Below are 21,488 nucleotides of genomic sequence, written 5' to 3' on the forward strand. Positions count from 1 at the left end.
GAACTCCCAAGTGGGCTGGCTGCTAGGATTCGGTGGCAACGGGCGACTCTGATTCCAAGCTGGAGTCGGGCCTCTCTTTAAGTTTGCTAGATTCTTCGGGTCCAGCGTCTGCGTTTTGCGAGAGTCTTGAAAAGTGGCCAGATGTGCAGGTCCGTGAGAGTTGTGAGACAGGGTACCGGTGAAGGATGCCACGCTTGGTGTCCACGGTGGTTCTCTACCTGTGGATATCGAGGCAAAATCTCCATTCGACAACACGAAACTTGAACTTGAGAGGGAACGTTTAAGAAAATGGTAACAACAATAATGAAACAATGGAATTTACCGGGCCCTGCGGGGGCGTGTCCTCAGTAAAAATCACTGGACTCGAGGGTTTTGCACTGTTTGCTCAGAGTCGCGTACTGGCCAGGTTGATCTCCGAGCCCAGAACGGTGCTCAGCTCGTCCACCTGTCGATTGCTGATTATGCTGAGACGATTTGTGATCCCCGCCTCCTCCGCTCCCGTTAATACCCCCACCTCTGTAAATGGCAAATCGAAACGAACAAAAGTTGCAGTATTATCTTTCTCTCGGACGGTTCTCTGATGTCTAATTTCTATATCGAGGAAACTGTTGTGTCATTCATTGTTCATCTCGTAAAAACAGATCTAAACACGAACGCTATAAATAAAAAAACGAACGAAAACACGCGCAGAAGCATACTATCGCTAACGTTTCCATATATATATATATAGAGAGAGAGAGAGAGAAGAATGAAAGTAAATTCTCTTTCTTGCTTTCAACATCAATTAGAAGAATTAATTGGAAAAGAGTCGAGAAACATGATTATCGTATGAATGTTATAAGAGAATTTGAATTGCCAGAATGCTGTAAAGAACACCAAAGAGAAAAACCAAACGATTGTACAGTTATTGTTCTGGCAGACAATACTCTGGCTAATGATCGCAATTAATTCGCATTCAAGTGAGTGAATGATTTCATTCTTAATGATGAAAATGATCAATAACTGTACCACGTTGTTTGCAATATCGCCACCAGAATGTTGTAAACAGTTAAAGCAACATTAGCAGACCTAACATAGTATCTATCGACATAAACAAGTCACACTGTAAACTGTAGAACTGAATTGATTCAACAACACACTGGCAAAAATGGGAAATCAATAACATCTCATAAAAATCGAATAAAAAGTCACACTGTCTATGTATAAAGCGAACAGAGTAAAGATTTGATGTAAACACTTGCACCTTTGTCAATATAACATTACTCATAATTCATTCGTTTAAAATTTTTTATGATTCTCACATCAAGTCTTCGATTTAATGAAGCTGGTTGTTGCGAAGAGGAATCAAGTTTTTTAACTTTTCCTTGAATTTTATATTCAGGGAACGTTGACCGAGTGATTCTCAAAGGAGGTTCGTCGTAAAATTAAATCCCTCTTTAAACCGCGTCGTAAAATTAATTTGAGAAACTGTCGCGGTTCACGCTGCTTTTAACGTTTAACCTTTATCGTATTATAATGCCACATTTCGTAATTGCTTCATTTGCGAAGCTGACCGAGGATCCGATATTCTGGTACTATTTGAATTCACATCTTACTTACAGCTTCCAGGATAATTCGAAATTATAGTTTGTTAACCCCTTTGTATTCCCTTTTAACGCTAGAACTACCAAAGTAGTCAAATCTATGTTTTTCTATGGGAATTTTGTGTGTTTATGACAGTATATACTCGAATGTATCTTCAACAAAATATATTAATAGAAGCTTGCGTTCTTTGTTGCATTAACTTTCCCCTGTACCTTGCACTTTAATTCCTTTACTACAAATATTATACTTTGGTCGTCGGTAGTTCTAAATGGTTATTTGGCTCAACGAATCAAACGTGTACGTTCGTCGTGTACGATAAAGGTAAACGATAGAGCTAATAAATGAAACCGAGTAAAATCTCATGCACAAACTTTAGCATGCTCTCGTGCAGCTGACGTGCTCGAGCAGTCGCAGTAGCGTAGGACGGCGGGGGCGGCGTTAGCAAGAGAGGCTGCTTAATGGTATTTTGAGTGCCATGAGCATTCGGATAAAATACAGAAGGGGCTGTAGGCGGGTACGACCCTTGGCCTCGAAGGGTCCGCGCTGCAATCGCCTGCGAAGCTGCCGATGGCGGTAGATACGGGTCCTGTTCGTCGACTTGATGGTAATCTCTTCTAGAACAAAGTCCCCGTTAATCATACTCTGTGCGTTGCATCTCCCAGCTGCGTTCAAACGCTGCGCACTCACCGCTTTCGAATATAGATCCAAGTGTGAGAGTCCACCCAAACTAACACCGTGAAGAACAGACCGGCGGCTAAACTCGCCAACAGCATGAAAGTTAGTCCGTACCTACAAGAATTTCAATAGGTTTTTATTGAATAATTGAAATTCAATGGGGTGTATCTACTTCTTCGGATCTAGCGGAGAGAGTAAAATACAAAACTCACAGTCCTAAATGGCACAAGCTCTTCGCGGCATGAACGTATTGCTTGTGAAGTGGCTTGCAATCGAGTAACGTCGTCAATCCCGACATCAGCTTGTTCACGGTGGACACGTCGATCGAGAGGCTGGTCAATTTCGGTTGCAAGTGTTGCTCTTTGAACAACTCCAGCGCGAACCTGGTCACGGTGTTCATGTTCTCTCTCATGTTGCTCGCCGCGATTTGACCGTCGTTTAATCTCTGGCTGAACGGATTGCTGCGCGTGTTCTCGCAGTGCGTGTAATACGAAAGAACCTCCGAGGCTAGAGTGGACGGTACCGCTCTGGTTAAGTAACCGTCTGGGGACACGCAGAGATCACCTAAGGCCACTGAAGTCGCGAGGTACAGCGATGCCATCAGCCAGGAGACTATCACCGCGAACAGACCAAACACGGAAAATCTGAAAACGGAGATATTTCGTAACGAGTGATCGTTAGAGCCAAAGTTTTTACTCCAAAGTAAAGCCAAATTTTATTCCAAATGTTTCAAGTCCCATCGCTGACAACTGGCATCAACATCTCTTTTGAGATTTGCCAAAACACAAGAGTTTCAAAGAGTCGAATCCAGTCCAGGATTGGGACCAATCCTGTTTTCGTACGATTTTTGTCAGGGAGGAGGGGACGGAGAAACGAAAGGAAAGAAAAGAAACACGTACGTTATGAGAACACATCTGGAATGTCGCGCAACTCCGACAACCAACACCACGCAGAGAACAAGAAGCGCGCTGAGAACGGCCATAGTGACGGGCCACCTTAATTGCTCTATCTTCTCTCCCATCCCGATCGCGCCAGCCAGGCTAATGCCGTTCAGTGGTTTTCGAATTTCGAAGCTCCGGTTCATGGCTATGTTCGTGTTCTGCTTCATGCTCTGCAGAGCAGCCAACAGCAGGCCGAGCATGGTTTTATTGCTGACAGGGGCATCGAAATCGTCTCCCAAGGCAGTCAACTGCAGCTGCACTTTCTTCTTCAATGTCGCCTCGATGGTGTCGGTCTTGAAAAAGCGAAAAGAAGAAAACAAACATCGTTCAGGCGATTTCTTTTTTTTTCAGCAGCAAGGTGACAACACAAGTGTCGACGAGATAATGGTACTTGATAGAGTAATTTGGGAGAATGAGAGGAACTTTCAGGCAAATTTCAATAAAAAATGGTTGAGACAAGATTATTAATTTCCAAGACACAAAGCGTTGATTCGCTTCTCTTAATTCTTCAAAAAAAAAAAAAAAAACCAAAAAAGTCAATCCGTTTTACCGGCTTTGAAAGATCTTTAATTTAAAAAAAATGGGATTTCCTCAGGTAGCTGGAAATCGGATTATTTATCGCGAGACGAGTCTCTCTTCTTTCGACTTTATTTCCATTACGGTTGTCCGCAAACTCCTCGCTATTCTTGACCCGAATTAAGAACGGCTCAGTCAAGGTACGTTTAGAAGTAAAGGCAGAAGGAAAAAGAAATTAGGGAAAAAACTAGAGCACGAACTAATTGCGAGCAGGTTGCAGTTCTGTTTCTTCGATTAAAGTGCAAACGCGAACGTGCATGCAAATGGAGAAAGAGGTGGAAAGAAGTAACGAAAGAAGTTGAAGTACAACGAAGTGTTCTATTCGAGGAGTGGCTGCTCGCAAGATCAACAGAGACACATCCCTTTTATATTTTTTAAAAATATCTCGCACTTTCCTTAGAAGCTGAGAAGAGAGAAACTTAACAGATGAGAAACTTAAAACTAATTAATTATTATTTTCAATATTATTGTCTCGCAACACAAGACGCAATCTTGGATGTTGTGCTGTCTGTGATCAGAACGAAAGAGGAGAACAGAAGTTTGAGACGAGCGCAACTCTCGTTTCGGTGTGAATTCAAAACGGACCTGATTCCGTACACCCATGAGAATACCATCGACGTTCTTCGCGGCGGCCACCAATTGCACCAAACCGTTGTGCACGTCGTCGTTACCGTAGAGGCCGACGGCAACAGCTCCGCTGCAGAGCAACGCCAGGATGGCCAGCGAACACTTCAGCAGGGTTATCGACCTCCTGGGGCGCGGTTTCCGGTCGCAGCATCTCGTTACCAGGTAGACCAGCAGTACCAGCAACGTGAGGATTAACCAGGCTGCGGGGATGCTCCCAAGTATCCCGAGGCTCTGTTAATTAAAGTTAAACGTTAGTTATCGGCGTGTGTTTTTAATAAAATCGTTTGCGTAGGAGCGCATCCTCCTATCTAGCCTTTATCCTTATCTCGTCTCAGCCCACCCCACTCCACCCACTCACCCTCAGCATCCTCTTTCGCTTTATTTCTCTGGCAATTAACGCTCGAGTCGCGTTTTCTTTCGGCGTGACCGCCGGAAAAGTCACGAGGTTTAATTAAATTTTAGATCATCGTCCTGTGACGCTGGTCTTTTCTTTTCATTTCCTCCCCATCTTTCATCGTTCTTCTTCTTTTTCAAAATTTCCTGCAAACGCTAATAGCTTCCTGTTAGATTGAGAAAGAAAGAGAAAGAGAGAGAGAGAGAGATCAGAAGCTTCTGTGCCTATACTTTCTAATTAATTCTCGCGCGACCGGTACCGTTAATTAAGCTTGAAAACTCGAGAGTTCCCACAACACACAAAAATCCCAATGGCTCGACGTCGCGAAAAACACGAGCCATTACTACATAGGGCACACGGACGTGACACACGGGTGGCAAAGGCAAAAGGAACACGCGACGCGAACGAGTATTTCCAGTAACCACGCGGACATCCACGTTTCTAGTGCTAACGTTCTCTTAATTTCCCGGTTCGATAACGCGAACGTTGAACCGAATCGCGCGAACCGATCGCCGACAGATGCATCCGGGACCACCGGTTACGCTCGATCGGAGCATATTATTAGCCAGTGCCGCCATAGAACAGAGCCTACTTGTTGCTCGTGCTCATGCTAATTAACTACTGGGCAAGGATGTCGAAAGGTGATAGCGGATCCGCGTGCGTCTCGCGAAGATTGTCGCCCGCCGTGTACCGGTGACTCACGCCGAGTGAATCATGGCGAGTTCACGCGCTCCAGAATGCTTGCCAATCGCCGATCATCGTCAGTATTCGTACTTTCTATAATCCCGGTCTTGGAAGCCAAATGATTGACCATTTTCTTTTTTTTTCTTTTTTTTTTTTTTTCCTACGAATCTCTCCACTTTGTTATCAACACCACCGACGACCAAAAGTATAATATTCGCGACAAAGAAATGAAAAAGTGCAGGGTACAAGAAGAAATTAATAATACGATTAAAAAAACACAAATTTTGTTAAAAATCACTCGAGTGTCTAAAAATACGCTGTTGTAAATGTATAAAGTTTCCATTGGAAAATTGTAAATTGGTCACTTTGACCACTCTGGTAGTTCTAGTGTGAATAAAAAATTGATTTATTTCATAAAGGAAACGTTAAATTAATAAAGATTTCTATATATCGAAAGATTGATCCCGATCTTGGAAGCCAAATGATTGATCATTTTCTTACGAATCTCTCCACTTTGTTATCAACACCACCGACGACCAAAAGTATAATATTCGCGACAAAGAAATGAAAAAGTGCAGGGTACAAGAAGAAATTAATAATACGATAAAAAAAACACAAATTTTATTAAAAATCACTCGAGTGTCTAAAAATATGCTGTTGTAAATGTATAAAGTTGTAAATTGATTATTTCGAGTACTCTGGTAGTTTTAGTGTGAAGTAAGAAATTGATTTATTTAATATTTAATAACGTTAAATGAATAAAGATTTCTATATATCGAAAGATTGATCCCGATCTTGGAAGCCAAATGATTGACCATTTTCTTCTATTGGAATCTCTCCATTTCGTCATTAATTCAGAAACTGATTTATTTATTTATAATAATAATAATAATGGAATCATTAAATAAATAAAGATAAAGTTAAAGTTTCAAAAGAAACATCTCTGACGATGTCATCACACACATTTTTTTACTTTCCAACATATCGCAGCTGATTGAAATAGCTTCTGAAGAGCTTATCCCAACTTAAACAGTGTGAAATTTGCTATTTTTAATATCGAAGGATCAAGAAAATAGAGCGATAGAATAAAATATTACGATGTTGTGTTTTAAATGGCAATCGAACAATCGAATTATTTCACGCGAGCTATACCGGCGGCATCGTGATGCAATAAAAACGGACCGGCGTCATTTACCTAATCACTTTCATCATCATTATTCCATGAAACGTTACATTTGGCCCGGTGGATTAACGCACGGCGAAGAGCACGATTGCATATTCCGTTTCGCGATTGAGCTCGACTCGCTTGAAAGATGGTTCGCACGGTCGACGTCGCCGTGGCTCACGGAAAATTTGATTTTTCTATCGTGTAACTCAAAGGCCCTGCACGCCACCGTAGGGTCAACCACCCTCGTGGGTTCGCGTGCCACCCCATGGAACCCGCTACATCGACCCGTGTATATATGTACACATATTGCATTCATTATTTACGTGACATCGATAAACTTCGCCTATAATTCTCAACAGTCTGTGATTTTTCGCCAAAAAACCGATACCCCTCGTGTTCCCACGTGTTTCCAATTCACAGCGGCGGAATTTTCACGTTCAGGATCATTAGCTTTCGCACGAAAATCGTTATATAGTTATATAAGTAAAGTTAAAATGTAATTTGATATAATATTATATAATATAAAGTAGTAAAGTTCTTTCTAACTTTAAAGTGGTTTGATTGATTATTGAGTAAAATAGTAATATTATATATAATATAAAATAATAAGTAGCAATAAAATAGTAATATTATATACAATATAAAATAGTAAATAGTAATAAAACAGTAATATTATATACAATATAAAATAGTAAGTAGTAATAAAATAGTAATATTATATATAATATGAAATAGCAAATAGTAATAAAATAATAATATTGTATATAATATAAAATAGTAAATAGTAAAAAAACAGTAATATTATATATAATATAAAACAGTATAAATAGTAATAAATAGTAATAAAATAGTAATATTATAATATAAAATAGTAAATAGTAAAAAAATAGTAATATTATATATAATATAAAATAGTAAAGTTCTTATAACTGTAAAGCGGTTTGACTACAAGAGTAGGTAATATTAAAACGAGAGATGAATTTTGGTTTGTTAGTTGATTAGATTATCACACTGATTAATAACATAGTGAAATTTAATTTATTTAATTAGAAAAAAAGAACGTTCTCCGGGATGGTTACCAGTATTATTTCAAAATGGGACGAATCTCGAAAACAGAAAAACGCTACCCATCGATTTCGAATAATGTTTCTGAAAAATAATTGCTAAAACGACGCGAGAAAAGCGGAATCGGCCACGATGGATCTGAAATTTATAACGAAGAGGCACTGTCATCCGGTCTTTCACACTTCTTTTTAAATTTAACAAGCAGGATTCTTCCGACGAAAGTTCAACTCACTCGATGGATTATAACGTCGAAATCCAATTTTCTTCTTATGATATTGAGAAGTTTATTATATATTATTTATTATATATTTTTTAGATATCGCGCGTTTCGTGAAAACAGTCGCGTAATTCGAAATCATCGAACAAATACCGAGCGAAGGAAATCGAGTTGCCGATTCGATACTCGAAAAGAAGCGTAGAAACGTGTCGCCGACTTTGAGAGTTGGAAAACGGAAGTCATCGCCAGCCATAATCGTAACCAGGGAGATATCTATTTCTCACTTTTGTCGAGAACTTCGCCGACAGTTCGGAGTAGTTGAAGACAAATGAAACGGGGACGTGTGAATTTATGGAAAATCTTTCCTCCACTGGCGACGGACACACTTTTCTTCCAAACAAACTTCGTTGCCTCGTCGAACTGAATTTTGCAACGGGAGTTTGTTGTCTCTACAATCGAAAGAATCGAACGAGCGCAGTTTACCTAGGATAACGCAGTCTCCTCTTGATGCCATTTGCCTGAAGTATATCATCTCCCAGACGAATATTTTTCAGAAACCGAAACTTTACCGAATGATATTTATTTCTGTCGTAAATTGCGCGCGAATTATGGAAATACATCGGAGTATTATGGAGCTGAATGAAAATTTTCATTCCCATCGTGTTAAATTATGTAATTCCAATTGTAAACTATATACTGGAGACTAAACTGCAGAGTTACAGAAAATTTGAAACTATCAAAAAAGATGCGAATTCAGACAGGATTGAAGATTGAACCCTCTACATGTAAATTGCATTTTTAAGGAACCAGGACAGTTTTAAATTTTAAAAAAAATCGATTTTTTTTTGTTTTGTTTTGTTTTAAATAGTTGTTTGAAGTCTTAGAAATATAAGATACAAAAGGTCCTAGCCTTTAAAACGACTTGTTTTGAGGTATAATAATAAATCCGCGGATACAGAATAATTGAATTTGTATCACTGTTTACAACTTTAAGCAATATTATAAAGTGTAAATCGTGTGATTCAAATATTACTTTTGGTGAATCGAATATTAGGGGACTTGGATTCAATTTAGTTGTGAATTGTGAGAACTATGAGCCGCGATATATAAGTAAAAAAAAATAAGTAAAGGATACATATGAAAAATGACGTTCCGAAACTTTAAACGCGTTTTTCTCGAAACTAATTTTTTAGAAACGGTGTGCATGATATCTCGGAATCTAACCAACCGATTACTATGAAACTTGGTACGTATCTTTAGCGTAACATTTACTAGGGATTGACGATTGAACATTTTTTAATTTTTAACAATTTTGAAAGATATAAACAAAAAAACGTAGAAATTTCTGGCATAAATTCGATACATCAAAAACAAATAGTTGCTATTTTCATAATTTACACAAAAATGAAAATGTTGGATCGTCAATCCCTAGAGAATGTTGTTTACTTTTGAATCATGCACACCGATAGGCAATTGTAGAAAAAAGTTATGTAAAAGGATGCAGTTATGTTAAAAACCTATAATAAGAACCTCTTTTTTTCTCTTTTAATGTTCATAATGTGTCAAAATAAACTACAAAAGCTCATGTCAACCAAATATGTACTTTTTTTTTTTTTACTAGCCCTCGTAAAGTATTCGTAATTTTTAGGTCAAACTATACGACATAACGATCGCCAACGTGGTCAAGTATTTGCAATCGAAACTAAATTCGAAACACGGGCGAAAGAGTGGCCAGAATCGCGTCTAGACAGAAATTCTCTGTTTACGGGACGCGAACTGAAGACGGTCGTTGCACCTAGCGCGACGCAAGCTCTGGAATAAATCCGGAAGAGCGCTCGAGGTGAAGAGAGAGAGAGAGAGAGAGAGAGAGAGAGAGAGAGAAAGAAAGAAAAGAAGGGACGTGCAAAAAGAATAGGACTCAAACTTCATGGGACTCTGGAGGTGGGAGGTAAAATCGCAAATGGATTCTCTTTCGAGACTCGGGAACCTCTCAAAGAGTAAATACGGGCTTCTTTTTGTCCTCACGGGCGTCACTTCTTTTTTTTGTCCTACCACCAATCATTTCATTTCATTCCTGCCTCGTTACAAAATTTCCCCTCGAAGTTGGACGGTCGAAAATCGGAAACGATCTCAGCTCATGTTTTTAGATACCGATCCGTTTATTTCATGTTACAACGTAACACACGCGTTTCGCGTTCCCCTTTGCGTTTATGCCATTAGCCTACATTTGTGGTCTACGAATTACACAGGGACGTTTCATCCCCTCCCACCTCCCCCTTTTTTTTCGTCTTGCTCGTAACGAGAAGCGCAGACGTGCTCGTTCAACGGATTCCAATGCATTTATTTGAGCGACCGGTGGAGTGGAAAAGAGAATAAAAGCCTGGCGCCGAACAATGTTCAGCGGAATTAGCAGGAACGTTTGTTGTAAATCGGCTTTAATCAGAAAAGTACGCCGCGTTTGCGCCAGACTTAAACAAGCCCTTTGCTTGCGCCGAGAGACTTATCTTGTTGAGGGGGGCAATCACAATTCCCCGTCTATTTTCTCGGGAATGTTTGAAAAAAATTTTGCCCGCTGGTGAAACCAAGTTAAATTGTCTCCCCGATTTTATCAGCAGTAGCGCGCATGTGCATATAAATATTTCAAATACTTTTGACGTTAAATATCGCGTGTTTTATTTCACTTAGAGTGTGATTTACAGCGATTAATCCGTCGGAACCAATTTTCTGTAGTGAATGAATTTCTCTGTCAGAGATAGAATTAATTACGCAACTTTCATAAATACGGGAAAGAATTATTATAAATTTTAATCGTCGAACGTAGATTGTGAAAAGGAATCCTTTCGTTTTTATCGTGGGATTAATTAAGATAACCTTTCCACGGTTAATCGCGATCGATAACGTCCTCTATTTGCGCGCGTATTAGCTTAAACCTCTACGGTATGGTAATTCTTTAAATTGCGACAGCGTAATTAAGTCGTGTCATATTAGCTGCTTGTTATGCTAATCTGAAAATAGAATGAACCAGAGAGGGTTTACCAGCAGGGTCGTTGTACCCGGTGCTTTTCTCCGATTTCTTTCGAGGCCGATTTCTTTCTTTGTAGTACGTGAGATACCTTTGAGAACAAAAATCCTCTTAACTAAAGTGCAGCAACCTCCTTTAAGGCAGTCACGCACTTCAATTCAGATGATCAATGATTTTTGTTTCACTTGAAAACCTTATGGAAATTGCTTGAGTTAAGATAGAAAAACGACAAGATACATTAGTAATCCTAATGGGTTGCTGATAAGCATATTTATCACATGTTGTATTGGTCTATAGTCTATATTCTGTAATATGTGTCTATATAATGTTTGATAACAACTACTCTTCTCTAACTACTACTAATTCTCTAGTTTAAACATTCAATGCTTTCATTGGTTATCAATATTTTTATTATCGTTCATGAAGTGGTCTTAGCTCTATTTATCTATTAAATATATTATATTTAATATATTTATCTATTAAATATATTAAATATATATAATGCAACAATTATATTACGTTAATAATCTGAGTTGTTGAAGCAACGTTAAAATAAATAAATAAATAAATCTTTTTGTAATTTTTGGCTATAGCAATAGTGAAATATGCTTCGTTGAAATGCAAACTTTGTATTTTGAACTATGGTAAGTACAATATGTATATATTCTTTAATAACCTCAGCAGTTGACATTGCGACACCAACAACCACCGTAAGTATTAGAAATTTAGCAAATGATCTCTGATAAATCATGTCCCAATCACAATCAAAAGATGCAACAGAATTCTAGGAAAGATCATCATTTTAGAGCTGAAAAGGAAAGTGAATTTTAATTTTTTCTTTTTCTCCCTCTATAAAGGGTGACAACACGATAATTGGTATCATTTTTTCGTCACATTGTAAAATTAAAGAGAGAATGTAAAAGACAGGGGTGAAAGGTAGAGCAGAGAAAGAAAGAGAGAGAGAGAGAGAGAGAGAGAGAGAGAGAGAGAAAGAGAGAAAGAAATCGTTAATGAACAGTCGAATTGGAGGTTAGAAAACAAGCGACGAAAGATACGACAAAACGCCATCTCACGATTTAATTACCCGGTGGTGCAGTTGCAGCAGGCGCGTCGTGAAATATTTTCAAGCACACACACATACACACATATACACACACATGCACGCAACACACAGCAGAAACAATAGCTAAGGACCCAATTACCAGAGCTCATGTTGCGTCGAGGGTGCTCAGACAGGCGTTTCCTCAAGGCTTCTCTTTCGCTAGGTACCTACCCTACCGACGCAAGCAACAGCAACGTGTGCATGCCAGCTAAGTTTCACACGCTCTTGACGTCACCGATACGACACTACATTTTAACCAGGCCAGGCCGACAAATTCATATCACTATTTATTTCTCCTTCTCTTTCCTCTTTTTTTTTTTTTTCTTTTTTTTCTGGCAGTTCGTTCGATGATCAAAACGACTTCGAGTCGGTGATATTACGTCAGTTTATAAACCTTGCTTATACTCCTGTTTACAAGTCACTTAATGAAATTAAATCAGGAAAAATTTTATCACTGTTTTCTCAAGTTTTTTAAAAATAATTTACAGACGTTTACAGGTATTTATATTATTCGGATTATTATTCTGTACAAATGCAGAGTACCTTTTGCTACACGGCACTGCGTGGTTGATAGAATGTTTGAATTTTGTTCCATTTCTTTTTTTTTTAATTTTTTCAACTTTCCTCGAATAACCTTGGAGCAAGAAGTTTCAGATGAAACGTGAATACATTCGAAAACATTCGAAAATATTGGAATCCTTCCTGCTGTCGCAAACTGACTCACTAACTTTATTTTCTCGTCTATTGCAAGCAAATGCAGTTGCACTTTATACGTTCAAGAGTTCAATATTTTCAAATACTCCGAATTGCATGTATTTTGGTCGAAAGCTTTTTGCCAGAGGTAGTATCAAATATTAATTTTAGCGCTTGGCTTTTTTCTTTACATGAAAAACTTCGTCGTTATGTATCGAAGACTTAGAACTTTCAACCGATGGTATTTGTTTCAATTACACATGTAAATTAATTAATTTCACGTCGAGATATCGCTGTAAAAATGAAACAATAAAATAAAATCATGCGCGAGAATTTTTATATAAATTTCAATATTTATTAATAAACAAATTTTTATTTTATTAATGAATTTTACAAATTAATGTTGCAATAATCATTTTGTCCAAAATGAGTAAGTATCTGAATGAATTACGGAGGTATACGTGTTGTACATGTAATATATAAGTTACGTATGTATATACTATAAAAAATGGCGATGAAAAGAAAAACGGAATATCGATATTGTTTGATTTCGTTATACGCTTAACGTGATTCCATCTGTTTCGAGTCGGAAATGGCGGAAAATGGAGGAAACGGCGCATAAAGCACGTAAATGGATATTACGAAGAAACTGAAAGAAAAAGTTAAACAGCCTGAAAGAATGGGGAAAAATGAAATATCCACCGGCTGGCCGAAGCAGAAAAAGCAGCGACGGAGTGGTGGTGGAGAGAATGAGGGGAGAGATAGTAAGGCAGTGTGACAGATAAAAGAGGAAGCGAAGAAAAACTGTCTAAAGAGAAACAACGACGCGAGGGAATCCGTTTTCTTTACAATGATTGAAAGCGCATGCACAAGAAATATGATTGACGAGAAACTAGAACAGGAAACAGAGAACATTCTGCGTGTATGCGGTAATGAAAGAGTAATCCGTAGCCGATATTGATACAGACGTGCTCATTATCCGGCAATATGTTCGTCATTCACGAATATTATCGAAGTCGTTACAAATTCTTCGTTTTCTCTCTCTCTCTCTCTCAACGATTTCACAAAAAGGAAAAGAAACGAATTGCAGGATTAAAACCGATCGTTTTATGCTGTTGCAACAAGCATTTATGAGCGGATAAATTTTTATTACTTAATAAAAAAAACATACGAAGTTTGATTCGAAATTGAAATTGAAAGTTGTCAAAATTTCACGGTTCATTTGCGTGTGCTCGGTATCGTCATTCCTTTTCAAAACAGATGCCATTTCCCCCCCTCTTGCGTTCGTTATTCTGCACCTGCCGGTGGAGCGCGATAATTGGAGAAAGAGTGCGTTTTGCGCAGGTAAGAAAAAATTAGCGAGCACCACTCCACCGAAAAACGTCCTGTGAACGAACGACAATCGAATTGCTCGAAAGCAACGAGATATCCGTCTTGATTCCCTTAGTAATAAGTTGTCTGTGCCCCCCCCGAACATCTGCAACGAAAGACGTTGTGCCAGCCGATCGTGCTTCTTGTCGAGAGCTACGAGAGAAGCCGATGCTTTTGGAGTAAGGGGGCAAGAGGTTGCTGGCTGGAGGAAGAGGAGGAGGAGGAGGAGGAGGAGGAAATACCGTGCGAGTAGCGATAGGGAAAGGCTCGTATCGAGACGTAAAATATCGATATTGTTTTATTAGATTCGGCAAGTTTTATCGGGAATATTTCCACCGGTATTTCATCGACGTGTAGTATTAATTCATTGATTGAAATTCTAGTACGGCCGTAGTTTTAAATTTCTCGCGACGAAAGTCGATAAATGTCTTTCTTTTTTTTTTTTTTCTCGCTAATTCACCGTCAATTTTCTCTGTTTCGTTACCATTAGAGCTTGATAATATCCAGGTCCAGATTGATTTTCAAAGGTTTTCGCAAACATTGGAATTACTAATCGTTATCTCCGAGCAACCAAAATGTGAAACTGACGGCCAATCTGTTCGTCCTGGTTTCACTTTCCAACTGTCGAAACTTCCCAAGGATCACAGAAACGGCACGGATAACAGAGCGATTCGATAATTGTTAATTCGACGAGATATCGTGTGACTGACAGGGGACACTATTCGAATCGGACTCGAAGTGTCTTGAGCCCATCGCTAGTTAGCGATCTGACGTTCCGAGCCCGTTAAAGCCCACACGTTGCCCCCAGGCGTATTATACGAAAGCCTTTGTGCATTGTTTGAGCTTTCCCGTCCATTGTGCTTTCCAGTTACACACAGCTTGGATTCTCGTGCACTCGTGGCATCCAGCTGCGTTTCCCCTCGTCCTTTCCCTCCTCGTTTCTCTCTTTTCTCCTCTCGTCTACCATTCCTTCCTCTTCTCTCCCACTACACTACGGAGAACAGTGACGATTCTTCTCTTCTCGATACACAGGCAGCTTTTGCTGCCTTTTTGGACAAACGTCTGGACGGGATAAGAAAACTCTGCCGGAAGAGAATGCACCGGGCAACTGTCCCGCGAGATGTCTGGAAGATTGTGTTTTTCAGAATCGGTCAACCATCGCTTCTTCCGGTTTCGTCGGCCGATTGAAATCCACCGACAATTCACATGCGCGAACATTTTGCAACAAACAGCTGAACAGCTTTCGTGGATTTTTAATAAATTTGTTTCAACTGACATTTCAATCGACACGAATTTCTGCTGATTGGAACCTCAACTTCCATTTGTTTGAGCCAAATTTTAATCGACGCCCGATTAAATGAATTCTTTTGCCGATTGAGTTCGACTTGCTTGACTCTGAACTCCTGTCGTACGAATTATTTGTACGAAATGAACGAAAGACCACTCGTAGAGGAGAGAGTCACTGGAATCCTACGATACGAACTCCAAATATACAGAGATGGATCATCGCATATTGCCATCTGGATTTACATCATTATTATTACGCGTAGCGAAAAATGATTCAGATGAAGTTGAGTGGTTTCGAGAGGGGCACGTTTTGACGATACTAGTGTTTTTGTAGGTGGACGTGTAGAGGACATATGAAGGTCATTAACGTTTTTTTAAATGGAATCATATATTTTTTATTGCGTTCAGTTGCTGCACCTTGGTATTCTTTACAAAAAAGATATTAACCTATTTATGTTAAAAAAAACATTAGTTTAGGAAATATTTTAGTTTTAATTTTGTTTATTTTTATTAACATTTTTTTATTTTGTTTATTTTTATTAATATTTATTATTATTTTATTAATATTTTATTATTTTATTAATATTTTTTTAATTTTGTAAAATTATCGTATAAAAGACATGGAAGAAGAATGATAGTATTCTTATACTTATACTATCTTTGTCTTCCACGCACAGACTTTACAAAAATTAAAATGTCCTTCTAAACTAATTGTTTTTTAACATAAATACTTTTTTGTAAAGAATATCAAAGTGCATCAAAAAATATACGATTCCATTCAAAAAAAAAGGTGATGACCTTCACGTGTCCTCTACACGTCCACATACAAGAAAACTAGCATCATCAAAACGTGCCCCTCTCGAAACCACTCAACTTCATCCGAAACATTTCTCGCTACGCGTAATGATAATGACGTAAAACTAGATGACAATACGTGGCGATGACAATACCCACCGTGTATAAACTATTTGTCCCAGAACAAGTTTATGTAAATAGAGTTCTTCGTGATAACATCGCGTTTCACGAGCAAATGACAAACGGTGGATGAGATAGAGTTTTCAATCAAACATCCGCTACTTTAAAATAGATGGTAGAACAACTGGCTCCAAACGAACCCGATACGGTTAACGAAGCAGAATCCCTATCAGTTAACGCGGCTTATTACTCTGTACTTTGGTATCTTCTTTCGTCGAAAGATACGAGAACGCAGAGGTGAGTCACACTCGTGAGACGCACGTGTGCGATGATCAATAAAACACGAGGGAGAGAGGAAGAGAAAATTAGAGGGAAAAGAGAAGAGATTCGAAGCGTTCGACGTGGTTCTGGGACGCGAATCGTGTAATTTCATCTCGCTTCGACCCGGCCGGTGTCGCGCAGCGCTTCGTTAATTAGTGCAATTCAAGGGAACATTTTTATCGAGAGTGAACTCCCCCCCCCTCCCCCCCGCTTTCGAATTGAACGCGAGACACGCTGTAATATGTTTCCACTGATCGCAGGTTTTTTTATACCGTGGTAATTAATATCCGGAATAAACGACGTGAAACGGAATTAACAAGATTCGCCGCGCGCTCGACGAATTTTCACGGATAATTTTACGCAGCCCGGTGTGGCAGCCCGATTTTTTTCGGAACTCGAATAACTTTTAAAATGTCCTTTAAAACCATTACTCTGATTAACGTGGTAAACTGGGACAGGCGAGTTACAGGCTGGTTTCCCTCGTGCAACCAAGGATTTAACAATTTCAATATTTTTCTTTCTCTCTCTCTCTCTCTTTCTTTTAGAGAAAACGTTTCAAATTTAATTGGAACTCTCTGCTCTCGATTATTTCTCGATACTCGACAGTTAAGTAATATTCAAAAATTTCATTGAAACACGCTGGCGGTATCAAAAATATTCAACAAACTCGGCTCAAGCGACTTTCGAATTTGTTTCAGCAACGGATCCGACGTTTACAGCTTTCTCGGCGAGCTTTGCCAAGGAAATCTGGCTGTTCCCTTCGGGACAGGAGAAGTACTATCGAGAAACATTTTCGCGGAGACGAACGGGAACGCTTTGTACACGGGCCAAAATGGAATCAAGTCGAAATTGCTTTCGGATATATTGACGCAACCACGGAGCAGTAATACCGATGAGTTGGTATCGCGATCCTGTTAATCGTGCGGCAAGCGATTTGTTTTCCGTTGACCCAGCTTATATTCGCTTTCGTTGCTTTTGAAACTGACGAGTTATATATAAATTTGTAAAAAAAGAGAAGATGTTGTTTTCTCTGGCAGGAGGCGTTGGATCAAAAGGATAGAGAGGAATTTTCACTTACCTCGAGATAGATTTCGGAATGCGGATTGAAGGTGTTATTGACCGAGTGAAGAGAGACGTTGAGGTGCGGCAGCCTGTGGAAGACCCTAGCGAGCTGCGGTACCGTGTACTGTTCGGGAAGCTGCTGACCGCCCGCCATTTTGGAGAACCCTTGTCTGCCGAAAACCCCGTTGAAGAGCCACTCCTACTCGTCAAGACATGCTACGAGACCTGCAACAGCCAACAAGTCACCGGGTTAAGAATTGCTCCGGGCTTCTTTCTCTCAAGATACTGCGACATTATATGTCAGAAGAGAGAAACGTGTTTTCATTCGCCGAAATATATATTTCGAATAATATCTTTATAATATAATAATAATGTAATATAAATATATTTATTTTATAATGAAAATATAATATAATCATAATAACATACATATTTCTTTACATATATATATTTCGAATAATAGCTTTATAATAATATAATAATAACATAATATAAATATATTACATATTTATTTTATAATGAAAATATAACATAATCATAATAATATACATATTTCTTTATATATATATATATATATATATATTTCGAATAATATCTTTATAATATAATAATAATATAAATATGTTATATATTTATTAATACATTTATATAATATAAATATGTTATATATTTATTTTATAATGAAAATATAATATAATCATAATATAATAAATATATAATATAAATATATTCTATTATATTATTACTATAAATATATTATATATTTATTTTATAATGAAAATATAATACAATCATAATAACATGCATATTTATATATATGTTTCGAATAATATTTTTATACATATATATATAAAATATAATAATAATATAATAAATATATAATATAAATATATTTAATTTATAATAAAAATATAATATTATATATATATTTGGAATAATATCTTTCGTATCAATATGTGGGGTAGTCCAATTTAAATTCAAATTTTCGAATTTAAATTCAAACTGATACCGGGAAAGAGAAAGCAACGTCGAGGTTAATACACGCAGATATCATCGAAATTTATTGATATTTCTCTCTGGTTATCCTCGGGTTGAGAATTGAAGAGGAAGATCGTCGAACCGCGGATTGGCAAATTGAAGCAGCGGAATTGACGCGAGACGGAAAGAAACCCCGGGATAACCCTGTTATATATTTAGCGCCGGCCGATTATCCGATTTAGCGTGCAATTAAACGCGGTAACCACCGCGCCAAAAGCAGGATCCGGATCCAATTCGATCTGGACACCGTTTAGTCTCGAATCGAATCTATCGGCCGAGCGAGCCTCCCGACGTTTTATAGTTTAGTTTAATCTTTGTTAGATACGTCTATGCTGCCAGATGATATGCTCTCTTTGTACTATCTCTCTCTTTCTCTCTCTCTCTTTTTCGCTCCTCAGTCTTTGTCACTCCTCCGAAACGCTTTGCCAGGCCTGATTCAATTACGCTCGAAGCGCCGTTGTGGAAGCAACGAGCGCTTAATTAATGAAATCTGTGCCAGCTGCTGCTCCGTTCCGCTCCCATCGACGACGATACCCGACAAGGACACGCGCCTCTTCCGGAAGTATCTCGAGAGTCTTTTTGACGAATTGCTACCCTCCGACTAGCGGAGAACAAAAGACCACGAATAGGACCCTCGTTCGGGCATCGATTATCTATCTGCTTTATCATAGATTTTGCCTGTGTAGACTATTATTTTGGGACGATGTGGCTAAACCGCGATTTATTCTCACGCGTTTATGGGAAATTCAAAGGTGAAAAAATTCGCGCGTACCCATGGCAGAAATATGTAAAATGTGTAAAGTAGACTGGTCATAGTATTTCACAAATAAAATTACGTTTCACTTAGTGACTTTTACGCGTTCTTTTAATTATAATTATAAAAATATAAATTTATTTATTTGTGAAGATATTATATATTATTATAAAATATTATAAAAATATTTTAAAGATATAAAAATATTATGTAAATTTATTTATTTACAAAATTATAAATTTATAATTCTAATTAGGATTTTCTTGTATTTATAGAAAATTTGAAAATTATTATATATGTATAAAAATTATATATATATTTATATATATTATATGTATAAAAATTATATATATATTATATATAATTTTTATATATTTTATATATATATATATATATAAAATTATTACATATTATATTATACACAATACAATTTTGAGAACGTGTAAAATATTTAAAGATAGTGCTTCCTATAACACGTGGAAGCTAAAACGATTTTCCACCAAAGTGCTACTTTGTAAATTAAATTTCAAAAAGTATGAATTTGTATTGCGGCGTTCCACTTGCCACACTTTTCACTTGACGTCCACTGATTCAAAAATATAAAGTCATCACTATTTAATCATAAAATTCCCCATTCCGTATCGTAGTATATACGTTAGACGCTGCATATCAAGATGATTTTAAACGTGAAAAGACGAAATACAGAGGCAAGCTCGAGAGATTGAAACTCAACGAACTGGAAGTAAGATGTTTGATTAGACGGCATCCCTAACGCGTGACACACTTGATTTACATAATCATCGGAAATTCTATTCCTCCGTTTCGACAGCCTCCGTCTCGCGCATATGAATTCGACCAGAGCGACCAAAACGATCATCTGAAACATTCATCAATTTTCTCGGTCCAAAGCGATATCATCCTCTGGAATTTTGGCAATTAAGATGAAACAAGCGTGCCGAACAAACGGGCCGAAGATCTTCTCTAACGGGGAAGATGAATTTCGTTCCGAGCCCGAGTTGCAAACGGAATATTAACACGTCCAACGATATGGAAAATTGACGATTTCCGGCAGAATCTTAGACGCAGGCTCGACTAGCTGCATCGACATCGTCTATCGCGATCTTTCCTAAGTGTATATCTTCGTTTCAGCGAAATGTAACAGGACGTGATCGCTTAAAATAGAGAAAGCTGTTTTCTTTTTTCTTTCTCTTTTTTTTTTTTTTTTTNTTTTTTATACTACGAGAGATTCAAAGAAACTATCGAGACAGAAGAAGAACGTGTAGGTTAAAATTAAAATCTCTTCGACGGATCGGTGGTCTATTCAGAATCTATTCAGCATCCTGTTCACGATATAAATTGATCCCGTTCCTCTATTGCACGCCGTCATCAATTGTATCGAGCTCTTCCTACTTTCACCGTCTTTTCTTTTCTCTCGTTTTGGCAACAAATAGAAGAACGAACGTTTCATCTGTAGCAGAATATCCGCTTTCTGAAGCACGATACTAACGAGACGGCAAGTCTCAAATAATTTTTCATCGTTCCAACGATGACGTTAAAGTAACACCCTGTTCTTTTCAAGTTCGAAGTGATTTTCACAGATTTCTGGATGTACACTGCTCGCAAAAATTAGGGGATATTTCCAAAATGAATATGAAGCGATTGAAAAAAAAGAAGCATTCGATTTCTTTTTTCTTATTAAACGAGAACAACTTTCTTTGACTTGTCGTTTGCATTTCTGATGTTCTTGTTTAATAAGAAAAATCAAATGCTTCTTTTTCTTATCGTTTAATATTCATTTTGAAATATCCCCTAAATTTTTTGTGAACAGTATATATATATACATATATATAATTAAAATTACGATTTCGAAACTAATGATTCTCTTCGACGAGAATTGCCATCAGACGTTGGACGTTTATGCAAATTTAAACTTTCATGAACGAGAAGAAAATATAAATTATAAAATATAAATTAATAAATCCGTAAAAATGT

General features: G+C 37.8%; 1 protein-coding gene across 7 annotated transcripts in view; it reads right to left on the minus strand.

Moving 5' to 3' along the window:
- Nucleotides 1-76: 76 nt before the first annotated feature.
- The window catches only part of LOC122530185 (protein tweety), a 60,772-nt gene continuing 39,360 nt past the window's right edge, over nt 77-21,488 (minus strand). For 3 of the 7 annotated variants that reach the window (XM_043656923.1, XM_043656924.1, XM_043656925.1), the window contains exons 2-9: nt 17,721-17,929; nt 4,362-4,634; nt 3,159-3,493; nt 2,472-2,903; nt 2,272-2,373; nt 1,956-2,198; nt 323-516; nt 77-218 (exon numbers count right to left, since the gene is read on the minus strand). In XM_043656923.1, coding sequence (XP_043512858.1) covers nt 345-516; nt 1,956-2,198; nt 2,272-2,373; nt 2,472-2,903; nt 3,159-3,493; nt 4,362-4,634; nt 17,721-17,858 — 1,695 coding nt within the window. In that variant the 5' untranslated portion in view covers nt 17,859-17,929 and the 3' untranslated portion in view covers nt 77-218; nt 323-344. The remainder of the gene's footprint in view (nt 219-322; nt 517-1,955; nt 2,199-2,271; nt 2,374-2,471; nt 2,904-3,158; nt 3,494-4,361; nt 4,635-17,720; nt 17,930-21,488) is intronic. The other 4 variants (XM_043656928.1, XM_043656926.1, XM_043656927.1 and 1 more) reach the window with 4 other exon arrangements.

The sequence above is a fragment of the Frieseomelitta varia genome, unplaced genomic scaffold, assembly GCF_011392965.1.
Source record: "Frieseomelitta varia isolate USP_RPSP 00005682 unplaced genomic scaffold, Fvar_1.2 scaffold_331, whole genome shotgun sequence".
NCBI classification, from domain to species: Eukaryota; Metazoa; Arthropoda; class Insecta; order Hymenoptera; family Apidae; genus Frieseomelitta; species Frieseomelitta varia.